At 35.5% G+C, this 24,506-nt stretch overlaps 1 protein-coding gene across 5 annotated transcripts in view; it reads left to right on the top strand.

The window, feature by feature from the left end:
* Ecpas (Ecm29 proteasome adaptor and scaffold) overlaps positions 1-24,506 on the top strand; it is a 117,454-nt gene that overhangs the window by 74,148 nt on the left and 18,800 nt on the right. For all 5 annotated transcript variants that reach the window (XM_026391119.2, XM_026391117.2, XM_026391115.2 and 2 more), the window contains 18 exons: positions 871-1,096; positions 1,524-1,615; positions 3,464-3,598; positions 4,401-4,563; positions 4,895-5,067; positions 6,299-6,400; positions 9,188-9,311; positions 11,813-11,958; positions 12,338-12,392; positions 14,314-14,428; positions 15,003-15,071; positions 16,572-16,689; positions 16,963-17,130; positions 19,165-19,244; positions 20,026-20,131; positions 21,290-21,337; positions 22,142-22,263; positions 23,764-23,914. In XM_026391119.2, coding sequence (XP_026246904.2) covers positions 871-1,096; positions 1,524-1,615; positions 3,464-3,598; positions 4,401-4,563; positions 4,895-5,067; positions 6,299-6,400; positions 9,188-9,311; positions 11,813-11,958; positions 12,338-12,392; positions 14,314-14,428; positions 15,003-15,071; positions 16,572-16,689; positions 16,963-17,130; positions 19,165-19,244; positions 20,026-20,131; positions 21,290-21,337; positions 22,142-22,263; positions 23,764-23,914 — 2,193 coding nt within the window. The remainder of the gene's footprint in view (positions 1-870; positions 1,097-1,523; positions 1,616-3,463; positions 3,599-4,400; positions 4,564-4,894; positions 5,068-6,298; positions 6,401-9,187; positions 9,312-11,812; positions 11,959-12,337; positions 12,393-14,313; positions 14,429-15,002; positions 15,072-16,571; positions 16,690-16,962; positions 17,131-19,164; positions 19,245-20,025; positions 20,132-21,289; positions 21,338-22,141; positions 22,264-23,763; positions 23,915-24,506) is intronic.

Raw genomic sequence — 24,506 nt, 5'->3', positions numbered from 1 at the left:
TTTTCTTTGATGCTGGGGATTGAAGCCTGGGCCTCGAACACGTCAGGCAGGTGCTCTACTACAAAGCCATGTCTCTAGCCCATCGGGAGATTATTTCTGTGAAAGAACTGGATGTTCTGCATTGCTTACTATTGGGCTGTGTGGCAAGTAAAATTTTGAGTTTTAAAGCTGAGATATTGTTGAGATTGTTAGGGTTTTCTAGGTTTAAAGGGTGAAGAGGATTAATTTATAATATCTATTAAGGGAAATTCTGTGTTTCAGATTATTGATTTGTACTAATTAAATTATAAAAAGTAATCTTGTTTAGAGTCTAGTGAAAAGAGGGGTGGGAGTGTAGCTCAGAGGTAGAGCATATATTTTAGCATATCCAAAGCCCTGGGTTCAATCCCCAGCACCCCCCCCCCAACAAAAAAATTGAGTTTACTCCCTGCCCCCCATGGCTTCCTGGGATTGAATTTAGTGGCACTTGAACACTGAGCAACATCTACATCCCCAGCCACATTTTTGTATTTTATTTAGAGACAGGATCTCACTGAGTTGCATAATAGCACCTTACTTTTGCTGAGGCTGGCTTTGAACTCATGATCCTCTTGCCTCATCCTTCGGAGATGCTGGGATTACAGGCATGCATTACTGAGCTCGGCTTTCATTTTAATTCCATTAAAGAAATACCTCTTGAATTTGTAAAAGCTTGATATATAAATTTTATTCTATTATAGTAATTTAGTAAATATCATTTATGTTTTTGGCTTCTATAAGGGTTGAGAAAGCTTTATGAAACAGGGTAGAGGATTCAAAACTGGAAATTGTCACTCTGAAGAATACTCTGTCACATCCAGTTTATCTGGATTCCTCTCTTTCTGGTTTTAGATAGTCCTGTACTTGCGCATGTGTTTGGCTCACAGTGCAGGGGTGGTGCCTACCTCTCAGAGTTTGGCTGATATGCAAGATCATGCTCCAGCCATTGGACGCTACATACGGACTTTAATGTCAAGCAGCCAGGTGACAGCCTCATCATCATCTAATAAAAGTGGAGAAACCAACCCCGTTCAGATCTACATTGGCCTGCTTCAGCAGCTGTTAGCAGGTGTTGGAGGTAGGCAGTGGTTATGCCAAAGAAAGATGTTAAAGCACTTAAGCAAAAATCCAATTTTAAACTCAGTTAAGAATTTATAGCAAAATTATTCTCCCTCTTCACTTACGTAACAAGGCATTTGTCTGTGCTTTTATTCTAAACTTACCTGATTTATCTTTGATACAGTTTTCTTTTCAGAAAGAAATGCTAACAGTAGAGTTATGGGAGTTTATGTGAAGAGCAGGGCATCCCTTTTTGATAAATAGCTAACCTGTAAATTTGCTGCATTGAATAATGTACTACATTTAGGTTATACATTTTTTTTTTGTTTTTATAGACTGAGGGAATTTATATTTGAGCAATAACCTCACACTTCAGAGACATATGGTGATCCCTCCATATTCATTTCTTTTCTCAAAAGTTAAAAGGGTTCTGAATTCTTCTATAGGTTTGCCGGTCATGTACTGTCTGTTGGAAGCTGTGTCAGTGTATCCAGAAAAATTGGCTACCAAGTTTGTAGACAAAACAGAATGGATAAAGGTATGTCCTGTGCATATATACTTCTCTTTGAGTCTGGATATTTTAGACTTTTATCTCATGATTTCTTCTTCTTTCTACTAGTGTTATTCTGACCTTTTCTGCTTTTAGTTCATTTTGAAAATTACCCGTTATGAATCAATTAATAGAAATCATGTAGTAAGTATATCTCATCAACCAATCTGAGTGAGGATGGGAAATGAATTTGAGAGTCATATCAGTTAAAAAATAATTCTTTTTCTTTTTGAAAGGTTTTTTTTTTTTTTGTCTTTTTAAATAAGGAATGAATTTGTGTAGTTTAAATTAAAAATATATAACAGCCTGCTTAACAGCCCTCCGCCCCATTTCCTCTCTTGCCTCTGGTAGTCAGACATGGGACATCACTTATTTTTGTATACATAATTTACTTATGCATTTACATACCCAAAATGTATTTTTATTTTTTTTCCCTTTATTTTACACAAAAGGTGGTATATTACTCAAATGGTTTTATGTGTTCCCTTAATAGTAAAACTTGGAGCTGTTCCTCTATAACTGGAGAGAGCATCTCTTTATTTTAATAGCCTCATCATTTTTAATTGTATGATTTATTCTGAATCCTTACTGATGATGATTTAGAGTCCTTCATTCTGCTGCCTTTATACCATTTTGCATATAAAGAAGTATGTTTTTTGGATTCTCCAGAGGTAGATTTGCTGGGTCAGAGGACACATGTTTTTGTAATTTTAATAGGTAATGCCACACCCTTAATGTGGGTGATAGCAATTTAGCTCCTTCCAGCCATATATTAGAGTGTTCTTATCCTATAATCATATCAACAAAAGGATTACCAGGTTTAGCAATTAAAAGTGTAAGAATGCTCAGTTAAATTTAAATTTCAGGCAAATAATGATAAGTTTTTTAAAAAGTACAAGTATGCTTCATCTAGTTTAATATACCTTATGTGTTATGAAATGCATTTTGAAAAATATAGCTTGAATTTGGTAGAAATATATAGATTATATCTTTTAAGTGTGAAAATATGAATGTAGTGTACCAAGAAATGTGAAATTTGCATTTCTCTGGAAAATTTGGTCTCATGAGACTGATTATAATTTAAAAAGGTTTTTTATTCTTTGTGAAGATTTTCTGGTTTCAAAAATGACCCTGTAGTTTTTGAATTTTGATCTTTTAGATAAGGGATCATTGAACTATGGTCCATGGGTGATTATGGCCTGTCTCCTGTGTTTTTTAAAGATCTGCAAGCTAAGAATGATTTTTATACTTTAAAGTTTGAAAAAAAGTCAAAGGACAAATAACATTTCATTATGAGTGAACTGTGTTGTCCATAATGTTCCTATTTATTTGTTTTCTGTGGCAGCTTTTGCATTGCAGTGACAGAATGGAGTATTTGCAACAGTGACCATGTGACCCACAAAGCCCATTTAGTCCTTTACAGAAAACATTTGATGACTTCTGTTTTAGATCATCTGTGTGTTTATTTACCTGTTTTGAACTTTTTTAAAAAAAATATTTATTTTCTAGTTGTAATTGGACACAATATCTCCATTTTATTTTTATGTGGTACTGAGGATCGACCCAGGGTCCCGCATGCAATAGGCGAGCACTTTACCACTGAGCCACAATACTAGCCCATGTTTTGAACTTTTGTATCTTTGATGAAAATGTGCCTAAGGTTTTGGTATATGTTTAATTTTCATTTTGTTTTAAAATAATAGCTTATTATTATTTTCCTGGATACCGTGAGATTGAACATTAAAATATATCATTTATTCTTTTTAGTTTAAATGTCTGATGTTGTCAGGAGGAAGATGATTATATATCATGTACCTATTTTTCTATACTTCTCAGAGTTTGATGAATAGCAGTAAAGAAGAAATGCGTGAATTGGCAGCATTGTTTTATTCTGTGGTTGTATCAACTGTATCGGGAAATGAGTTGAAATCAATGATAGAACAACTTATAAAGACTACAAAAGACAATCATGTATGTTTTCAGTTTTGTCTTCATTTTTTTATGGCAGGTGGTAGGATTTTATTAAAGTATCTAACCTTCTTTTAGTTTCTATGTTCCCATCTGTAAAATAAACTTAAAAATTCCTTGTTTTTATGATTGTAAACGTTAAGTGAGATAGATAATATATTGATACAGTCAGTTCAGTAAATAGATTTGAGTGCTATGTCTGAAAAGCATGGTTTCAGTTGTCATGAAGACGGTGGCTAAATACATGAGAATCCTTAGTGCTCCCTGGTACTCAGAAATGTTAGCTCCTTTTTCTTCTACTTTTCCTGTCACTTACCACTGTGCTTATGAAAAACCAAATTGCTTTCAAAAAGTTTCTTTACTACCTTATGCTTAGAGGTTTTAACAATTAGAAATAAGATCTGCTTATTGTGTTTTGTTGGTAATAGGGAGAAGTTATTCTTGAAAATTATGATATTGCAACTACACAAGTGGTGGAAGCCAGAAGAAAGCATGAATACTATAGAAGCATGTTAAGGCCGTCACTGTACCCAGAGTTGGAGTGTGTGTGAAATTAGTGTTATCTAAAACTTGAAGTGAATCAACACTCAGTTTAACTTCTCAGCATTCTCTGTTAGAAACTCAAGGTTTCTCTTGTTCCTTAGTTTGATTCATTGATAACTAGTGGATCCAAGTGATCATTTTACTTTTTGGTCATAAACAGTAGTTCTATCAGAGACATGATTGTAATAAATACAGTTATTTTAGTATATTCTTTCATGTGTGAGAAAGAGACAGACATATGCTATTGTGTTGTTAAATGTAGAGCCCTGAGATACAGCATGGATCCTTGCTTGCCTTGGGATTCACAGTGGGAAGATACTTGGCTAAAAAGAAGATGAGAATGGCAGAGCAGCAAGACCTGGAGACAAATGAGGATTTGCTGCCTGAGCAAGAGGAGCTCATTCAGAGCGCTACAGAAACAATAGGTCATTAACGTCTGTGCTGACTTGACTGTTGCTATTTTTGAATTAAGTTAAATTTTAATAAAGCTTTTTAATTTCTTTGTATAGTATTATAATTTAAAGGCACAGCTTCCCTACATATGACAGGGGTGGTTCTTTTATGGGAAAAAATTTAAACATTCAAAAAATTTGGTATACCCACTTACCATTACCAAGTAAATGTTTACAAATGATCAATTAGAAGATATTGTGGATTTTGCTATCTTTCAAAAAAAATCTTTAATACATTGCTGATTGTTTTGGATCACAAAGATAAGTACTATTCTGTTTTCTGTTTTTTCAAATGTGCTTACAGGCTCGTTTTTGGATAGTACATCACCCCTCCTGTCTATTGCTGCCTGTACAGCTTTGGGTGAAATTGGCAGAAATGGTCCACTCCCAATCCGCAACGAGGGATCTGGCTTTACCAAATTACATCTTATAGAAAGTTTACTAAATAGAATTCCTTCCAGTAAAGAAACAAATAAGGCAAGTCTCTTTCTATTTTCCTTCCCTTCTGGAATTCTTCCATTTAAAGATAGCTAAGTGAATAAAATTAAATTATACTGAGATACATGACATTGTAGCTGAGGGAAGGATTTGCTCAAAGAATGATAAAGTTAATGAAGTTAATATGCTTGTAAGTTAGAGGTGGTTTGTGTACGAATGTAGTATGTGCATCACTTGACCCTCCCTGTTAGTCCATTTTAGGCCCTTAACTGTTAAAATTCAATAAAATATTAAATTCATATGGAAATCTTTGGCTATGTATGAGGTAGATAATAAAATGTTGTTAATTTTATGATTTTGTACTTTTATAACAGATCTAAGTCTTTACCTTCTATAATTTGGTTTTAAGAAGCCTGGTCTTGGGGCTGGGGTTGTGGCTCAGTGGCCGAGCACTTGCCTAGCATGTGTGAGGCCCTGAGTTTGATTCTCAGCACCACATATAAACAAACAAATAAATAAATGCCCATCAATAACTAATAAAAATATTAAAATAAAAAGAAGCCTGGTCATTAGTAAGCAGTGTGAATAATCTGAAGAAAGAGGACATTTGTAGGTTTTTAGATTTGGGTAGAATTTTCATAGACTTATTTGTGATCAAAATATATCAGTTTTAAAGATGATTTTATGAGGAGAAAAGTTAGTTTACCCCAGGTTTAACAATGATAATCTTACTTCTGGTCTAGCTTCTGTTTAAAACTTTCTGAGATAATACAATATAGTTTTTATTAGCTATTATTAACCAATCATTACCAGCTATTTTTGAGCCCTGTGATGTGCCAGGGAATGTGCGACACACTTACCATGCATTAAAACTGAATCCTCCAAAAAGTTCAGTGCAGTAGGCATAGTAGTTCATGAGATAATATGAATGAGACCCACAGAGAGGTCACATACCTACCTATAAAGGCTACTGAAAGAAATGGTTGAGATGTGATTTCGTCTGTGTCCCAGAACCCATATTTCTAACCCTGATGGTTTAAAGGCTTTCTTCCTCTAACAGAGCTATGGATCTACTATGGACTCAGTTTTATGTCTTTCTGCCTTTACTGTCTTACAGAGATAACTGTAAAATTGTATGCTTTTAGAAAAATGTAGGCATGGGTATGTTAGTTTGACAGACTGCTCTTCCTGTCATTTCATCTTGGAAACACTGTTCTGGGATAAAGCTGTTGTATACTTTGTCTAAAAGAAAAATTCTGTTTTCTTCCAGATGAAAGAACGAGCAATTCAAACATTGGGCTATTTTCCAGTTGGGGATGGGGATTTTCCTCATCAGAAACTCCTCTTGCAAGGTCTGATGGATTCCGTGGAGGTATTTATATTACTCTCTGATTATTAGTCAAACAAAAGGCATATTTTAGTTGAAATTTTGCATGCTATGAGATTTTGTCTGTGTGTGTGCGTGTGACTTTTAATTAAACTTTATTCATTTATTTACCTCACACTGACTTTTGGCTGCTAGCTTTAGGCTCATCACTTTGCAGGTATAGTTCTAACTAAATCATTTACATGGGAAAGGCCTTTCCTTATAATTTCTGAGTGAAGAAGAGAGCATTAAAGGTAGAAGGGGGAACCTACTCAGTCAGCCAGCTAGCTGTGGGAAGTGGGTGCTCGTAATTCCAGTTTCTTTCAAGTGTGGTGATTTAGTTTCTGTCCATTAGATGCCCAGGGTAGTGGAATCTTTAAATAGTGAATACTAATACATTGTGGTAAGTATTTGAACATTGTCTGATCTGGCCTCTGTGTAATCTAGCACTGGTTCTTGACATTCATTCACATTTTTGTATACTGGCCTCTTTGGCCCTCTTTGCTCTAATTTTTGAAAGTGCTGTATTCATTTTCCTTCTCAAGTTATTGTTATGCTCCTTGAAAAGCCTTTCCTGACCCTTCAAGCTAGAGTAGATTCTTTAGTTATTTGTGTGATCATGACTCCCATTCTTTTTCTTCATAGCATTCATTTATCACAGCTTCTAATTGCATACTAGACTGAAGGAAGAGTCTGTTTTGTACTTTGTTATAACACAAGGACCTAGCCATGTGATAATATTGGTAGAACCTCATAAATAGTGGTAAAACAAGTAATTATGTGAATCACAAAGGAGAGTATAATTTTGTCAGGAGGATTGGGGAGGCTTTTTGGAAGGGGGCTTGCTCCTGGCCCTTGGAGAATTTGAGGCAGGAGAGAGCAGGCTTGAGTTTAGGGACTAAGGCAGCTGAATGTGAAAGCCAGTATTAAAATTCAGGCTTTTGGGTTGTTTTGTTTCCTGCACTGGGGATTGAACCTAGGGTATCTCTGAGGCACACCCCCAGCCTTTTTAATAGTTTTTATTTTGAGACAGGATCTCAATAATCTACCCCATCTGGACTTGAATTTGGGATCCTCTTGCGTCAGCCTCCGGAGTAGCTGGGGTTACAGACTACTGCTGTGCCTGGCCCATACAGTATTTTTAAAGTGAATTTTATCTGTATCAGGTTCTTTCTGGATGCCAGAGACATTGTAGCCACTTGGAGAGAAACTGATGATGTCTGATTTTTCATCTTTTCCCCTATAAAATCTGTTCTAGTTTTGTTTGAACAAATGAAAGCTTCTTTGGATGTCTTTCATTTGATGCCATTATTTTAAGAGTTTAGAAATACAAAATATATGAAAAACTAGAAGCGTGGGGAAATTAAAGAATGAACGAAAAAGCATAAATCAGAGGCAGAATATCTTGATAATCAACCAGGATAAAGTTTGAAATTTTTTTTGTGTATTTTAACTTTTCATTGTGGAAGATTTTAAACAAAAGTAATATCATTATATAGTAAACTCCCACATGCTTGCTTTATTTTAATCTATTAACCCTCTCTTTATTTCTGGAATGTTCAAACTAAAGGCAGGATCTTGTATCATTCATAAATGTAGTTATGGGACTTTTTGTTTTCGATGCCAACTGTATCATTCACAATTGAAAATATGTAACAATAGCACATAAAATAAATCCCTAGTAAAGATCCTGTGTTGAAATACCTTTTCTTAGTTTGAAGTTGCCAAGAGAAGCTTTTGGCCAGCAAAGCTGCAGGGCAAAAGCCTTTAAATTCATTTCCCTTCAACTAGGAAGCTTGTGGTGTGTAACACTTGATGTCTCATCACTACTAGAGCTTTTTGTTGATGAAGCCTAGGAATGGCTAGCCTAGGGATGTTGTTTGTATTCTTTGTGGAATCACTATGCTCATGCCCCTCATAGGCTGTCTGTTCTTCTTTCCCTTCTTATTTCTCTTTTTCTTAGACTTCTTCCAAGTCACAGTAAACAGAACAGTGCCAGAGGGAACCAAGACAGGTCCAACTCCATGTTGTATCAGTGACTCATACTTGTGAAGCATGTTAAAATTTCTAAATCAGATTTTTAAACAATGGAATACATACTAGGAGAATTTTTAATGCTTTACATTTGAAGCAATTTCAGACTTAACACTGAAGTTATAAGAATAGTGTGAAGGACTTCTGTATCTTTTATCTAGATTTGCTAAATTTGAACATTTTACACTTGGTTTCATCATTTTTTTTGAATTATTTGATATTAAGAGTATGAAGAGTTAATAAGTTTAAATAATTACTTGTTAATTATAATAGCTACTATTTATTGTATAATTACTGTAGTCAGGCATACTGTATAATAGAAACTTTATGTACAGTAACCTCATATAGTCCTTATGGCCTGATGAGGTAAGTAATAGTATTATGTTGAAGCTCAGGAAAGTTTAGATAAAGGGTATGTAGCTGGTGAGATAACTATAAGTTGTATTGAAGTCAGTGTGGCTTCAAAGCCAGTGGACAGGACACCTTGTCCTCCTATGTGAACTATATCCTGCATACAAAGATTAAAAAATCACTGCTTAGTCATTTTTTGCTGAAGGTGAGGAGTGTAGCATGGACCTGGAAAAAGGTCTTCAAGTCATTCTCCACCCCTCATTCTACCTTGCTTTATAATCACTGAGTTAAGCCTGGCAAAAGAGTGAAAACAAAGCATGCAGAGAAACAAAGGATTAAGCAGCTTTTTTTATAACAATAGATGCACATATTCTCTTTCATTCATGGCTTTTGCTTCCCTCTTTGCAGGCCAAGCAGATAGAACTTCAGTTCACTATTGGTGAAGCCATTACCAGTGCTGCAATAGGAACTAGTTCTGTGGCTGCCCGAGATGCCTGGCTAGTGACTGAAGAAGAATATATTCCTCCTTCTGGTACCAAATATTCAACTAATTGATTTATGTTTTCTATATCACACTGGAACCAAATAAATTATGAACTCAGTTTCTTGTACTTATACATGCTGTACTAATGTTCAATTAAGGAAAATAGTTGATAGAAGAAAAGTAAACATGAAATCAGTGAGAACTTCTAAAAGGCCTTTGGCAAACAGGACAGGGAGTTATCAGTGAATTCCTTCAAACTTCTGCTATTTTCGTTAGGATTAGTGTATTTAGCCAGTTTCAGAGTTTGAGATGTAGCAGTTTCCAAGTGATGTATCCCTTAAATTCTTTGTTACATAATAAAGCTTCAGTGTCTTGCTAGCCCTAAAGGTGCACTGACTCTTAGTGATTGCACATTAGGGGTGGGGGGCATTGTATGGTTTCTGACTATATATTATAGATTTAAGATTTAAAATATCTGTGGTTTGTCTTGAATTTGAAATTGAAAATCTATTTCAATATTTGAACCAGAATTTCTATTTTAATACTTAAAACAAAGTGTTTAGATTTTATTTTCTTAGTTGGAAATTAAAATATAATGTTCTCATGGTAATTATTCTGTTGTGAATTAATATTGTTATGAGACATTAATTTAGGTATTGCACTTAACACACTGCATTACTTTGTTACCTATTATTGTATTAGCTACCATAAAGAAATTTAAGGGAAATAGAAAAACACTTTTAACTTGCATTATAGTTAGGACAACTGTGGATTGACAGAAGCTGAATTAAAGGCACTTCTCTGAGGTTTATCTTTGAATGCACATGAGATAAAGCAATGAGAAATTTGTAAAAGAGAAAGAAGTTACTCAAGGAAGCGACCATTGTTAACAAGGAGGTAATCAAATGTGAAGTGGAAATTCCTAGGTTGCATGTGAGAGGTGATATCAGAGGTCTGACAGAACTGAGGGTTCATACTGAACAGTGGCTTTGCCGTAAGAGGCATATTTTGTAAGTCCATGGATTTTCACATAGTGACTTAAGGAAAAGAATAATAGAGAGGTTTCTATGTTGATTTTTATACTTTTGAACTTCCATATGTTGTCTCAAACTTTTTGGAAGATTGGATCCTGCTTGGCTTTCTATTCATGCAGAAGAATCTCAAATTGTTCACTAAATCAACATTTAGTTCCCTTGTCTTTATGTTTTCAGGGAAAGGAAAATATAACATATTGTGGAGAAGTGGTGCCTATGAATATGTTACCCTGAAATTTGGTCATGAATATTCTGTTATTCTCAGCCAAATGCTACTTGCCCCAATATCTGTATTTTTTGTTACAGTCAGTAATCTTGCTGTGAATGGAAAGAAGAGCATTTGAGAAGCAAGTTAGGGCCTAGTCCTTGGCATGCTGTGGGACTCTAGTACGGGCTGCTTACTTGGTGATTGTAGTGCCCAGATAGAACTATAGTAGCTGGCTACATTGTAGTTATGGGAAAGTAAAAGAAGGGATTTCATACGACTCTCAGAACTAGTTTAATGTGGTCAGTGAGAGACGGTGAAATGGGGTGAGAAGTTGCAGGTTAGTAAGGGAATCAGTTGTCTCTATACTGCTGATAGGTTAATTAAGATGAAAATGGAAAAAGAAAAGATGAAAATTGAAAAGTGATTATTGGACTTAGCAAGCAGCAGGAAGATAATTTGTGACTTTTATGAGTAATTTCTTTGGCAAAGAAAAGGTAAATGGCTGATTTGGAGTAGGTTTAATAATAATTAAGAGGAAGGAAAAGTTTGATCATGAGTATGGAACTGTTTTGAATGTGTTTTTTCTTTTTAAAAATTTGTTCTAATTGGTTATATGTGATAATGGAATGTATTTTGGTTTATTGTACACAAACGGAGCACAGCTTTTCATTTCTCTGGTAGTATGTGATGTAGAGTTACACCATATATGCGGTCATGCATGTATCTGGGGTGATGTAGAATGGTTTGATGTAAAGCAGTGATTTCTTAACAAGAGGAGTGAGATTTTGGTAATGTCTGGGTACTGGGGAAGATGGGTGCTACTAATCTCTAATGGGTAGAGGCAAGGTATCCTACAGTGCACAGGACAGATCGCCACAACAAAGAATTACCCAGCCAGAAATGTTAGCAGTGTTGATGTTGAGAAGCCCAGAAGAAGTGAAGGAAAAGAGATAAATGCATGGTAGCTGGAGAAGTAAAGTGAAGTCAAAAGAGTTTCGCTTATTTGTTTTTAAATGGAAGTTAAGAAAGATCTAGTAGAAAAAGTAAAATTTCTGAGACTGGAGAGGGTGGGATAATTTTTCATTCTAGGGAATTAAAGTTATCTGAATTTCTTTGAAAGGTTATTTAAGATTATCTTAGGTTTTAAAGTGAATAATTATTGATTTCTTCAGAAATTACACTTTCGGTCATTTGAATTTTAATTGATTATGAAGTCATTATATTGAGTAATTATTGGTTTCAATTGAATTTTCTCAGGAAACTATATTTAGTTTTTTTAATCATTAACTTCCTTTGTTTTTTCTTAGGCGCCAAAGTGAATGATGTAGTCCCCTGGGTGTTGGATGTGATTTTAAATAAACACATCATCAGCCCCAACCCACATGTGAGGCAAGCAGCCTGTATCTGGCTCCTTTCCCTTGTGAGGAAGCTTAGTACCCATAAGGAAGTGAAGGTAAGCCTTGCTCCCAGCTCTGTTGGAAACCACAGTATTTAAGAAGGAAAGGTCAGAAGGAAAGTGTATGAAGGTGAGGGTAATAGCAGGGATTTTTAAAAATAAGCTGTGCATTAAGGAAGGATGGTGGTTGGTAGATACTGATTGGAAGATGATACTTGAAGGTATAAGGTCAGAAGTATTAAAGATGGGAGAGGCTCAGTATTAGACTACCTGTGAGTGGCACAACTTTGGGTAATTTGTACATCTATGAAGATGAGGGTGCAGCAGGGTTTGTGACTACCTTGATCGTCAGGGTTCTTGTATTCTTAAGACCAAGTTTTTAACTCTCCCAAAGAGGTAGAGTTACAGTGTTCTAATGCCTTTTTTCTTCTTTCAGTCTCATCTTAAAGAAATTCAGAGTGCATTTGTTTCAGTTCTGTCAGAAAATGATGGTAGGTTGTCAGTAAATATTTTATTTTTAAACTTCATTAAACTTGTACTTTATATTTCAAAAAGTTTGGATTAATGAACATAAAAGAACTTTTTGAACTATTTTACATAGCTCAAAAACAAAATAAAATTAAATTCTTAGTTTTAAGGGTAATAATTATATTAATGGCTAAGAAAAAAACCCTGAATTTCTGATTAGGGTACAGGAAATTAAAATCCTTATTTCATTTTTAAAAATCACTTACTTCACTTAGCATAATTTTCTCCAGCTTCATCTATTTACCTGCAAATGCCATAATTTTATTCTCTTTTAATGCTGAGTAATATTCTGTTTTGAATTCAAGATAACGCAACTTTTAAACATGTTTTTAGAACATGTTCTTCAGCTTTGTACTTAAAAATGGAGCTGTGGCTTTCTTTAATATTAGTACCTGTACTAAGTATTTTCTTCTATTTCTTATTATCTTTCCTCTCTGATTGAGGCTAGGAGAGGTAATGCATTATGTAAATAATAGTTGATTTGTTTTATAACTTTTAAAATCATACAATCCATACAATCTTGTATTGACCTTTCAGTTTAAAAATTGAATGTAGGTGTTCTGTGAGGCTTTTTAAAATCTCTTTTGTGTACAACTTACAATGATATTTTGTTACTATGTACCCTGTGGTAATAGGTCTATCTATACTGTCTTGATTTGTGAGTTGGATTTTCTGTGATGTAATTCTCATTACAGTGACTCATGTGCCATGTCCACTGAGATTTTCAGCAAAATGGGCTGATTGATTCTGTGTTTATTTTTTTTTTTAATTAAACACTTTGACCCACTCCCCTGCCATTTTTTTTTTTTTTTTTTTTTTTGTGGTGTTCTCTCACTGAACTATATCCTCAGGCCCTTTTTTAAAAAATTTTTTTTTAATATTTATTTTTTTTTAAATTTTCGGTGAACACAACATCTTTGTTTGTATGTGGTGCTGAGGATCGAACCTGGGCCGCTCGCATGCCAGGCGAGCGCGGTACCCCTTGAGCCACATCCCCAGCCCTCCTCAGGCCCTTTCTATCTTATCTTTATTTTTGGATTTTTAAGTTTTTGTTCTGGGGATTGAACCTAGAGGTATTTTACCACTGAACTACATCTCCAGTTCTATTTATTTATAGTTAGACACAATACCTTTATGTGGTGCTGAGGACCAAACCCAGGGCCCTGCACATGCTAGGGAGGTCCTCTACTGCTGAGCACTCCAGCACATCCCCAGTTCTTTTTTGTTTTTCATTTTCAGATGGAGTCTTTCTTAGTTGCCTATGCTGGTCTCAAACTTGCCATCCTCCTGCATTAGCCTCCCGAATAGCTAGGATTACTGGCATTTGTGCTCGATACCATTTTTTTTTAAAAATTGGAAGCATTTTATTCTCTTCTTATTAGATGCTTTACTTCAAAAGGGCAACTTTTTTAAAAAACTTTTTATTTGTTCCACATGACAGCAGAATGCATTTTGTTTCATTGTACATAGATGGAACACAACTTTTCAACTCTTGAGTTGTACACTATATAGAGTCACACCATTTGTGCAATCATACATGTACCTAGGGTATTGATGTCCTTCTCATTCCACCATCTTTCCTACCCACATGCCCGCTGCCCTCCACTCCCTCCCTTTGCCCAATCCAAAGTTCCTTCATTCTTCCCATGCCCCCTCGCCACATTTTGGATCAACATTCACTTATCAGAGAGAACATTTGGCTTTTGGTTTTTGGGGGATTGGCTTACTTCATTTATCGTGATATTCTCCAACTTCATCTGTTTACCTGCAAATGCCATATTTTATTCTCTTTTAATGCTGAATAGTATTCTATTTTAAATTCAAGTAGTCAGAATTTTTAAGAATATTATAATTTTATCCTTTTTTTTTTTTTTTTTTTGGTAGAACTTAGCCAAGATGTTGCCTCCAAAGGCCTTGGGTTGGTTTATGAACTAGGCAGTGAACAAGATCAACAGGAATTGGTGTCTCTGCTTGTTGAAACACTTATGACTGGCAAAAGGTATGGTGAGCTTGAACATTTCACATTTGAACATAGCAAGTGTGTGTACTTACAGAGAGAATATGCTATGAAATAAAAATTATCTCATTATACACTGTTTACTTTAGAAATATGCCAGTTAGTCAGACTTTGAAGTTTGAATGGTCCCAGCACAATTAAAGCATTGGATTAGAAAAATATTGTAATTACTGATGGCTAAATGAAAATTAAGATGTGAAGAAGTGTGTACATCATTTGTAGTCTGATCTGTGAGGTATATAGGAGGAAGTCAGTCTTACTATTGTTTGTCCTTTATGTTGCTTTTCTTGTGGCAAAGTTGCTTTTAAATGTGTGACCACGTTTAATTCAGTGTAACTTTGTATGGGCTGTCACTTACATATGTTAATTTGTTCATTTTAAATTTGGTTTTACAACATCCTCAGCTTAATGGAAAAGAGTAGTTGACTTTTGCATCTTGCGTATAGTAGGCACTTGATAGGAAGTTCAATTTTGCCAGTTTGCAAATGAAACATGTCTTTAGTTGAATGCTGGTATGGAAAGTTTGAGACTGATTTAAATTCTTATTTTGGTGTAGAGCTAAACATGAAGTTTCTGGAGAGACGGTTGTGTTTCAAGGGGGAACCCTTGGCAAAACACCGGATGGGTAAGTATGCCATATCCATTGATGATTTAGTGTAGAATTAATTTTTTTCCTTCTTCCCTCCTCCCTCCCTTCCCTTTCCTTCCCTTTTTTCCCTTCCCTTTCTTCCCTTCCATCCCTTTCTTTCCAGTTTGGTAAACCTAGCAGTGAGGAAGTTTCTATCCTCTTACAGAAATGTTGTTTGTTGGTGGAAAAAAGAAAATTTGTAAGGGAAAGCCTACTCTTTTATATTAGATTTGCTGGCAATAGACTCTGAGATGGAGATTTGTATGCTGGAGGTTCATTGGGGAGTTCCTTAGTGGGAACAAGCAAGCAGGATAAGGCCAACAGCAGTGGAAAGGTCTGAATTGCTTTCATTACTGCAGTGGATACTGAAAGTCAGAGGAGCTTTCTGCTGGAATGGGATGGCCCTTCATTTTTCCTGCTTTGAGACACAAAGCCTACACCCTTATGTTCCCTCTTTAGGCCTTTATACCTCTTCAGTGACTAGCTATTGGTGGTGGGTTGCTCAGTGGGAGACCTTGACCTGGGGCTCTGAGGGCAGTTTGGGAGACTGACTAAACCAAGTGCTTTCAGCTCTCAGGTAGTTCAGTCCTGAGTGAGGACATGGCAGCATAGCTTGGCTTCTAGTACACCTTTAGTGGGGCAACCTGATATTTTAGAGTTCATCAGTTTAGCATTTCAATTAATTCCTTGAGCTTTACCTTCTTTATTTTATCACTGTTCCACTGTGATTATATTTTTACTTTTGCTCTAAGAATTGTTGAGTAAATGGGTGTAGCTTGTCAGTTTGCCTTGCTGTGGTCTCTTTGACAGGCAAAAGCTGCAGGCTGTTAATTCTGTCCTATGTTCTCCTGTAGCTCACCGTTTTCACGTCAAAAATTGTGATTTTTATAGTGCTAAAGATTGAACGCAGGGCCTTGCAATTGCTAGGCAAGTGCTCTACCACTGAGCTATGTCCTGAGCTCCCAAAGTTGTTCTTATTCTACTTGCTCTCCAGATAGACCTCTTCTGAGTTTTTTAAAAAATTGCTCACTTTTCACAAGATAACACAATATGATCAGCTATTTGAGCAAATATTATTGGTTTAGAGGAAAGACTCCACAAAGAATCAGGATTAGAGTGGTCTAACTTTAAAAAGACTTATGGGAAACAAATGTCTTTAAATGATGTATGATTATAAGAGAGATTTATGTACCATATAATGAGGAGTTATTGAGTTGCCCCCTAAGACGGTTAGAGCTCCACCTGGGAGTTGTGGGTACATTTAGGTTATTTACCAGCAGCAATATAGAGGGGCTTAGGAATTGTTGATAATTGAAGTAGGTGACTTTTTGTATTCTCAACCAACTTTTTTTTTCCATGGTGATGAGATAATTCAGTATGAGAAATTGAGTGGAAGTGTAATTTTAATGTAGCCTAGTAATATTGATGTAGTTTATATTAGACCAGAGGTAGAGAAATGTATTATCGAATACTTCCTTTGGTTTGTTTGTTTCTAAGCCAGGGCCTTTCTACTTACAAGGAGCTTTGTTCTCTGGCAAGTGATCTTAGTCAGCCAGATCTGGTGTATAAATTTATGAATCTGGCCAACCATCATGCAATGTGGAACTCACGGAAGGTAAGTTGCTATCACTGGGCAGTTTTTCTTTTTTACTTCTAAAACCAAGCATGTTATGTTGGCAGTCAGTAGCAGTTGATTGACTTTGTAAAATCTGTGTCTGAGAGCCTTACTACCACATGGCTACTATTACTGATTGGTAAGGAAGACCCAATAAATCAGGCTCTCTTTAGGATTAAGTTTGGGAGGGAGATTTTATTATTCCCATATATTTAATGCTAATATTTTAACTGCAATAGGTATGTCTGAGCCACTTTGTCTTATTACTTTTAGGGTGCTGCTTTTGGTTTTAATGTAATTGCTACAAGAGCCGGAGAACAGCTGGCTCCTTTTCTGCCTCAACTAGTTCCTCGTCTTTATCGTTATCAGTTTGATCCCAACCTTGGCATTCGACAGGCCATGACAAGTATTTGGAATGCATTGGTCACTGATAAATCAATGGCAAGTATTTGTGAACTCTCATGTGTTAGGAAAATGCTGAAGCTTGTCTGAGGTCCCAAAGTACCCATATTTCTTTCTACTTTCTACCTAACTACTTATTTGTTTTAATAAATAAGCTTTCTTTCAATTATTGCTTTCTTCCTTCTTTCACAATATCAAAGGTGCTTACAACAGCAGTTATTAAAATCTCAAAAATAGAAGAAACCTAAGTGTCTGCTGGAGGATGGTTAAGGAAATGGTAGTGTATTCAAAAAAATGGAATATTGTATGTTGATGCTGTGGAGAATGAGTTATAGTGTGACCTTCAAGGAGTTCCCTTTCCTGGGGAGACAGACAGGGAAACAAGCAATTACCATGTATTGTTTTTCTCTCATGATTTTTTATCAACTGGTTGTTTGTACAATTAGATATTAGAATTTTTCAGGATATGCCTGAGTACCACCTCTTATTTTCTCAGCTTTCTCTATACCATTCCATGGCTTATCAAAGTTATCTTTATTGTGATGGTTTCCAGTCCTGTACTGGCCCAGATGTGGCCTGTGCTCCAGATATGTGTTTCTGATTGCCTGCTTGAGACCTTCACTTGGCTCTTGTTTCAGTATCATTAACTTATTCAGAACAGGACTGAAAAAAAAAATATAACCACCTTCTTATATTCTCCTCACTGTTTATATACTTATCCAAACCAGGAAACTTGGTATCATTCTTGATTTTTGTCTGTATCTTACCCCTATTTCCCAAATGAATTCAGTAGCAATTTCTGTTGATGATGCTTTCAAAGTCTTCCTTGACTCCACTCATCTTCTTTCCCTAATTCTATCCTGATGACTAGGTCACCATTATCCTCCTCTTTTTCTTTACCTTCCTTTTTTAATGATCAGCTTAGTAGCAGGTGATTTTTTTTAAAAAAAGGCAGATTGCATCATGGCTTTGCAATTCACTTTGTATAAATACCATGATCCCTACAATGCTTTATGTAAGTGCCTGCACATGATGTGGCCCTTTCCTCTTCCATCTGATACTAGGTCGAATGTATTCCTGTTCATAGCGGAAGGTACTTGAGGGTGCAGCTTTGAAGGCTCAGTGAGTTTCATTTGCTCTAAGAGAGTATGTGGTACCTCTGGGTCAGCCAAAACCTAATAGGCCAGGGGCCTTGTAGGTCTGAATTCAGGCCATAGGCCTAGGATCTTGAGATGTGATCATCATTTTTGAGTGGGTGAAAAGTGAAGCTTCAATTGTGATGAGATTACCTATGTTAGATAGAGGAAGCTATCATTTGTTCAATGTTAATGAGTTATTTATCTCTCTCTCTTGTTTTCTGATGTATAAGTGAGCATAACATAACTCTTCTACCTACAAGATTAAAAGTGGAAAAGCTACAAGTTATAGGAGTCTTTGGATTTATTGGCATAAACCCCGACTCTACTGTCAATTTGTCATTATTACAAAGTTGTTAAATGTATATCAGAACAGAGGCTTAAAAGATGAAATTCATCTTTCATCATGAACGATCACAGTACTTCTTCATGAAACAGATGCTATGCAAGGTACTGGAGATACAGAGATGAGATGTCATCCCTGCTCTTGAGGTCCTCAGTGTAGTGGAGTAGTGCATTTACTGGATGGTCTGATATGATGCATTTTAAGAAGTTGCCATGGGTTCACAGAGGAGAGTCCTTAGGACAGTCTTTTCTGACTGGTGGCTAATTGGAGTTTGAGGGATGAATAGGAGTTTATAGGTAAAGGAAGTATGTGCCAAGGAATGGAGATAAGAGAGAACAGATACTTTTGAAGCTAAATGAGTCACAGAAGCTTTGTATGCATGCCCAGGTGATTGGACTTTCAGCTTTGCATTTCAGAATGATCACTCTGATAGCTTACAGCAACCAAAGTGGGGAGAGATGTGTAGGCCGAGATGCCTGGGGAGACATGTAGGCTGTTTAATATAGAAAATGTGCCAGTATGGTTGAGAAGTGAATAATTTGATTGTTGATGGATTTTATATTTTTAACATTATCTTTTTGCATTCATTAGGTGGATAAGTATTTGAAGGAAATTCTTCAAGATTTGGTTAAGAATCTTACTAGCAATATGTGGCGAGTTCGAGAATCCAGGTATCATTTTTGAAATATAAGAATAGTCAAATACAAATGAAATTTTTTCCTTTTAATTTCCAAGTTTTTTACTTTGTGAAGAAGGAATAAAATAAAACTACTTGAAAGCTTATTTCTGGTTTGCTTATGTAGTTATTTTTCTTTAGTTTATTTTAAATTCTTATCAATAGTTTTCCTATGTTAGTTTATATAAATATTAAATTAAAGAAGGGATTGGGGATTTAGCTCAATGGCAGTGTGCTTGCCTAGCATGCACAAGACCTTGTGTTTGGTCCTTGGCCCTGGGGGGGAAAAAGAAGAAATTAAAGAAGGTAATCTGATATACTTTGATGACTTTGTATGGTAGCATGTATTTATCTATGCATTTTATATTCATTCAGTATTTGCTATGTGCTTGACAACGTATTAGGCGCTGAGGGCACACTGGTGAGTAAAACATGGCATATTGTATCAAAGGCAGTGTCTTAATAGTTATGGGAAACAAATGTTTGATGATTGTAAAGGCCAAATATATGTGATATATTTGAGGTACTAAGAAAGGATAGTCATGATCTGGAATCTATATGAATGTTTCATAGTAACATATTGAGTTTTCTTGATCAAATTAATTTTTTGTTTTAGTTGTTGGTGGACCTTTGTTTTATTCCTTTATTTATATGTGGTGCTGAGAATCGAACACAGTGCCTCACACATGTGAGGCAAGCACTCTACCACTGAGCCCAAACACCAGCCCTTTTGATCAAATTTGCAATCAATTTTTTGTTTTTGTTCTTGTTTTCAGCTGTTTAGCTTTGAATGATTTATTGAGAGGAAGACCCCTAGATGACATCATTGATAAACTTCCAGAAATTTGGGAAACACTTTTTAGAGTACAAGATGATATCAAGGTATTATAGAAATAAATCTGCATTTATTTGTTGAATAGCTTAATATGGAATTGTAAAAATGTTATATATTTTGAAATTCCATATTCAGTTTTTAAAAAAACCCCACAGTTTCTTATCATAATTTTAGCCTTCATTTGTCTCTGAAGTTGTAAGGGTGATATCTTTAGATCTAAATTGAATTGACTTACAAAAAGAAAAATGGTGACTAACTTTTTCAATAGAGATCACTCATGCTTTTAGATTAGGGACAAATAATTGTTTTGAAATAATTCATAATAATTCTACTTCGGTCAGTTTCGTAAATTGGGTTAGTCATTCCCAAATAAAGTGATTAATGAAAAGTTTCTCTGAATTTTTCTTGGGCATCTTAGTCACCTTCATATCACTATAACAAATGCCCAAGATAATTTACAAGTAGAAGAGGTTTATTGTAGCTCACAGTTTTGGAGATTCCAATTTGTGATTGATGAACCCCATTGTTTTGGGTCTGTGCTGAGGCAGCACATAGGAACAGTAGCATGTGGTAAAGTAAAACTATTCACTTCGTAGCAAGGAAGCAAAGAGAAGGATCAAGAGACCAAAGTCTTACAGTCTCCTTCAAGGGCATACCCCCTATGACCAAAGGACCTCTGATTAGGCCCCACCTCTCCAAGGTTTTACCACCTCCTAATAGTACCATCCTAGGGACCATGTCTTTGATAAATAGACCTTTGGGGATCACTCAGTATCCAGACTATAGCATTGGGCTAATCTAAATTTTGGATACTTTGATATATTTAGGCACTTCAGGCTTGTCTTTTTGCCTTATTCATTAGAAATTTTTTAATCTTTTAGAATCCTCACAAAGATCTTTATGTATTTATTTTTATGATACATTTAATTTCTGAATTATTAGACTTAATGACTAATTTTTTTGTAAGGTCAAAATAGGTCGTACCCAATTTTTAAAAATAGTAATATGGCATATGTTCCTTGTTGAGTGTAGTAGAATCGTGTGTGTGTGTGTGTGTGTTTGTGAGATGTATGTATATTTTAATGATATTGAAAGTAGAGACTTTTTACTAATCTCTGTAGGGTTTGAGGCAGTTAATTGTGTATTGTAGGGTACTTAAGAATGAATTCTCTAAGTTGTCTGATGCCAACTTTTCCTTTTTTTAGGAGTCTGTACGAAAAGCAGCTGAATTAGCTCTGAAAACTCTGAGCAAGGTGAGAACTCTCATATCCCTGTGGGGATGGAATAGGGCAGGGTTTTGTATGACTTTGACAATACTTTATTTTTTGTCACATGAGATCTCATTTAGTTACTGGGTAATTGGCTTCACTTTTTAGTTCACTGTTTTTATAATGGATGAGAAAGCAGTACATAAGAGTACTAATATCTTAAACAACATCCCTTTGATCTCTAAATGGTGAGCATCTGTAGGCCTTTACATAAGGTGTGACTTGCACCCTGAAGAACACATTGCTGTCTTAGATCAAGCAACATCTGTCTTTTATCATCTTTCGTATTTATGATTTTGGAAAGCTTTTTGAAACTAAATAGTCTGCCACTTGAAATTGATTTTGTGATTTATCAGGGACTTTTACATCAGATTGCATAAACTTTGCAGTGGTAAAACTGGATCTTAAATCCAGGTGTTTCACATTTCAGATTTGTGCTCCTTATTGGCATATTATCCTATCACTGAAAATTATTAATTCCATGGTGATGATGGTACTTTAAACCTTCTTTGAAGTGTTTTTTAAATTCATTTTCTCATTTTATTTTCGACTCTTTTGTTCCCCATTTCACAAATTTAGAGAGTAAAATGGCTTGCTAAATTTTCTGACTTAGTTATTGGTGGACCTAAGACTCAATACCAGTACTCATTCCTCTGTCTCTCCATATAATGTGAGAGTGTAGACTTATTTATTCTTTTACTAAGAGTGAAATGAAAATCATTTTGTCATATGAATGCTTTATTGGCTTAGAGGTCAGTTTCACTAATGTCCGTACTCTTTGTATGTGAGGTTTGTGTGAAAATGTGTGACCCTGCCAAAGGAGCAGCTGGCCAGAGAACCATTGCTGTCCTTCTGCCTTGCCTTCTGGACAAAGGAATGATGAGTCCTGTGACAGAAGTTCGAGCCCTGAGGTATGGATCAATTGAATAAGTGAATGAATTGATTCCTTACTTATTTCCTAGCCATTCAGTAGGAATTGTTTCTGTGAATGTCTTGAAAATATAAAGAAATAGATTGAGAAGAATCTATTGAGGTAACTCAAACATTTAAGAAAAATTGTGAGTCAAATATTTTCAGGGTAACATTCTCAGGGGACCTTGTTTTTGGCTTGCATTCTAAGTTGTGTTATTTTGTTGTTGCTGGCCCCAGCCAGTACACATTTTCTAAATATTCAGGTCCTCAAGAGCTTGCCAGTTGGTTATAACACTTAGTAATGCTACTATTTTTCTGTTCTCAGTAAAATAATCTTTACAGTGATCTTTAGTGGCTTCTGTATCCACTAGGTGGAAAGCTAATAGGGAATTTTGTGATGGTTCAAGCTAATCAAACCTGAATCCACTGATCACTGTTAAAACCATAAAAAGACATTATGTGCATCCCACAAAATTTTATAGGTAGGCCACTTAATAATGCATCCTATGAAAGATTACTATAGTCCCCCCCCCCCAATAATTGAACCTGAACTCAATTTAACCTGTAGATCTGTACAGAGAAACATGTTAAATGATACAAATGGAATATAATTAGTGAGGACAAATTAAGAAAAGGAGGAAGGAGGGAATTCTTCAAAAAGATTGAAGGAATGCAGTCAATTATAATGGATGAATTCTGGATTCCTATTTCAATAAATCAACTTTTAAATATATTTGTGAAATAATCAGGGAAATTTGAATGTGAGATGATAAGAAAAAGTTGTTTACACACACACACTTCTTCTGGTACTAGGGATTGGACCCTGGGCCTCATACATATTAGACAAGCAATCTACTACTGAGCTACATCCTCATCCAGTTATTAATATATATTTTTTAATATTTATTTATTTTTTTTAGTTTTCAGTGGACACAAATCTGTATTTTATTTGTATGTGGTGCTGAGGATCGAACCCAGGCGAGTGCGCTACCGCTTGAGCCACACCCCCAGCCTAGTTATTAATATTTTGAAAGTGTGAAAATGGCATTATGATTATGGTAAAAAGTCTTGATTATTAGAGATACATACTGAAGTTTAATTATAGGATATGCTTTGAAATAATACAGTGGCTGGAGAAAAATTGTGCCCGAATATATGAAAGAGTTATAAATGAAACAGAATTGGCCAATTATTGCTAACTGTTGGACAAGGGAGGAATACAAGGAATTTCATTTATGATCCTCTTTCTTTTCATATGTATTTGAAAGTTTCTGTAATAAGAAATTAAAAAGAAAGTGCCAAGGGATGAAGGTCCTGGGTTCAATCCCCAGCACCCTCCCCACTGCCAAAATAAAAAAAATAATTGCCAGGACCATGCTCTGTAACCATGTAAGTATATACCTAAATGCAGTGAACTGCAGAACATCCTCATGATTAGATCTGTAGGGTTATTACTTTTGGTAAAATTACTCAAGAGTTGTATTCTGTGTGTCTTACAGCATTAACACCCTTGTGAAGATCAGCAAAAGTGCAGGAGCCATGTTGAAACCACATGCACCAAAACTCATCCCTGCTCTGCTGGAATCCTTAAGTGTATTGGAGCCCCAAGTTCTCAATTATTTGAGCCTTCGGGCTACAGACCAAGAAAAGGTGAGTTTGTAGCACAAGTCTATTGGTAAGTATTATGAAGGAAAAGCCCTATTAAGGTACTGAGGGTCTCAGTAATACTTCCAATGTCTTTAGATAGACTTCATGACTTCATGATATTTTCATCACATTACCACTCAGTTCCTGTGACCATATGCACATGCAGTGTTTTATTATTTTCTTGAGGGGATGGCGAGTCTGGCTCATGTACATTATGTATCTAATAAAAACTGACACCTTCATCTTAAAAAATGCATTAATATAAATTTAATACAGTTTTTTTTTTTTTTTTTTATGCTTGTTATTTTATGGGTTGGGTTTCTACCTTCAGAGTTCTTCTATGGACCATCCCCTGTGCTACAAGTGAAGAAAGACTTTGTTGTAGTTGAAGATTGTTCTGTTGTTCACATATGCTGGGATTGCCTTACCTTTGATCAGAGTCATTTGTTAAAATTGTAGATTAAACATATTCTGTGGAGCAAAATTAAAACAACACATAAGCCTAGCAAGTAATCCCCTAGGAGTCTCCACTATTAAGTGTTTCCTGTGCCTTTTTTCAAATTCTTTATTTTATTTAAAAACTTTTTGTTTTTTA

The sequence above is a fragment of the Urocitellus parryii genome, chromosome 4 (assembly GCF_045843805.1).
Source record: "Urocitellus parryii isolate mUroPar1 chromosome 4, mUroPar1.hap1, whole genome shotgun sequence".
In the NCBI taxonomy this organism is placed as follows: Eukaryota; Metazoa; Chordata; class Mammalia; order Rodentia; family Sciuridae; genus Urocitellus; species Urocitellus parryii.
The sequence above is the reverse complement of the archived record's forward strand: the minus strand, read 5'-3'. Positions and strand labels throughout refer to the sequence as shown.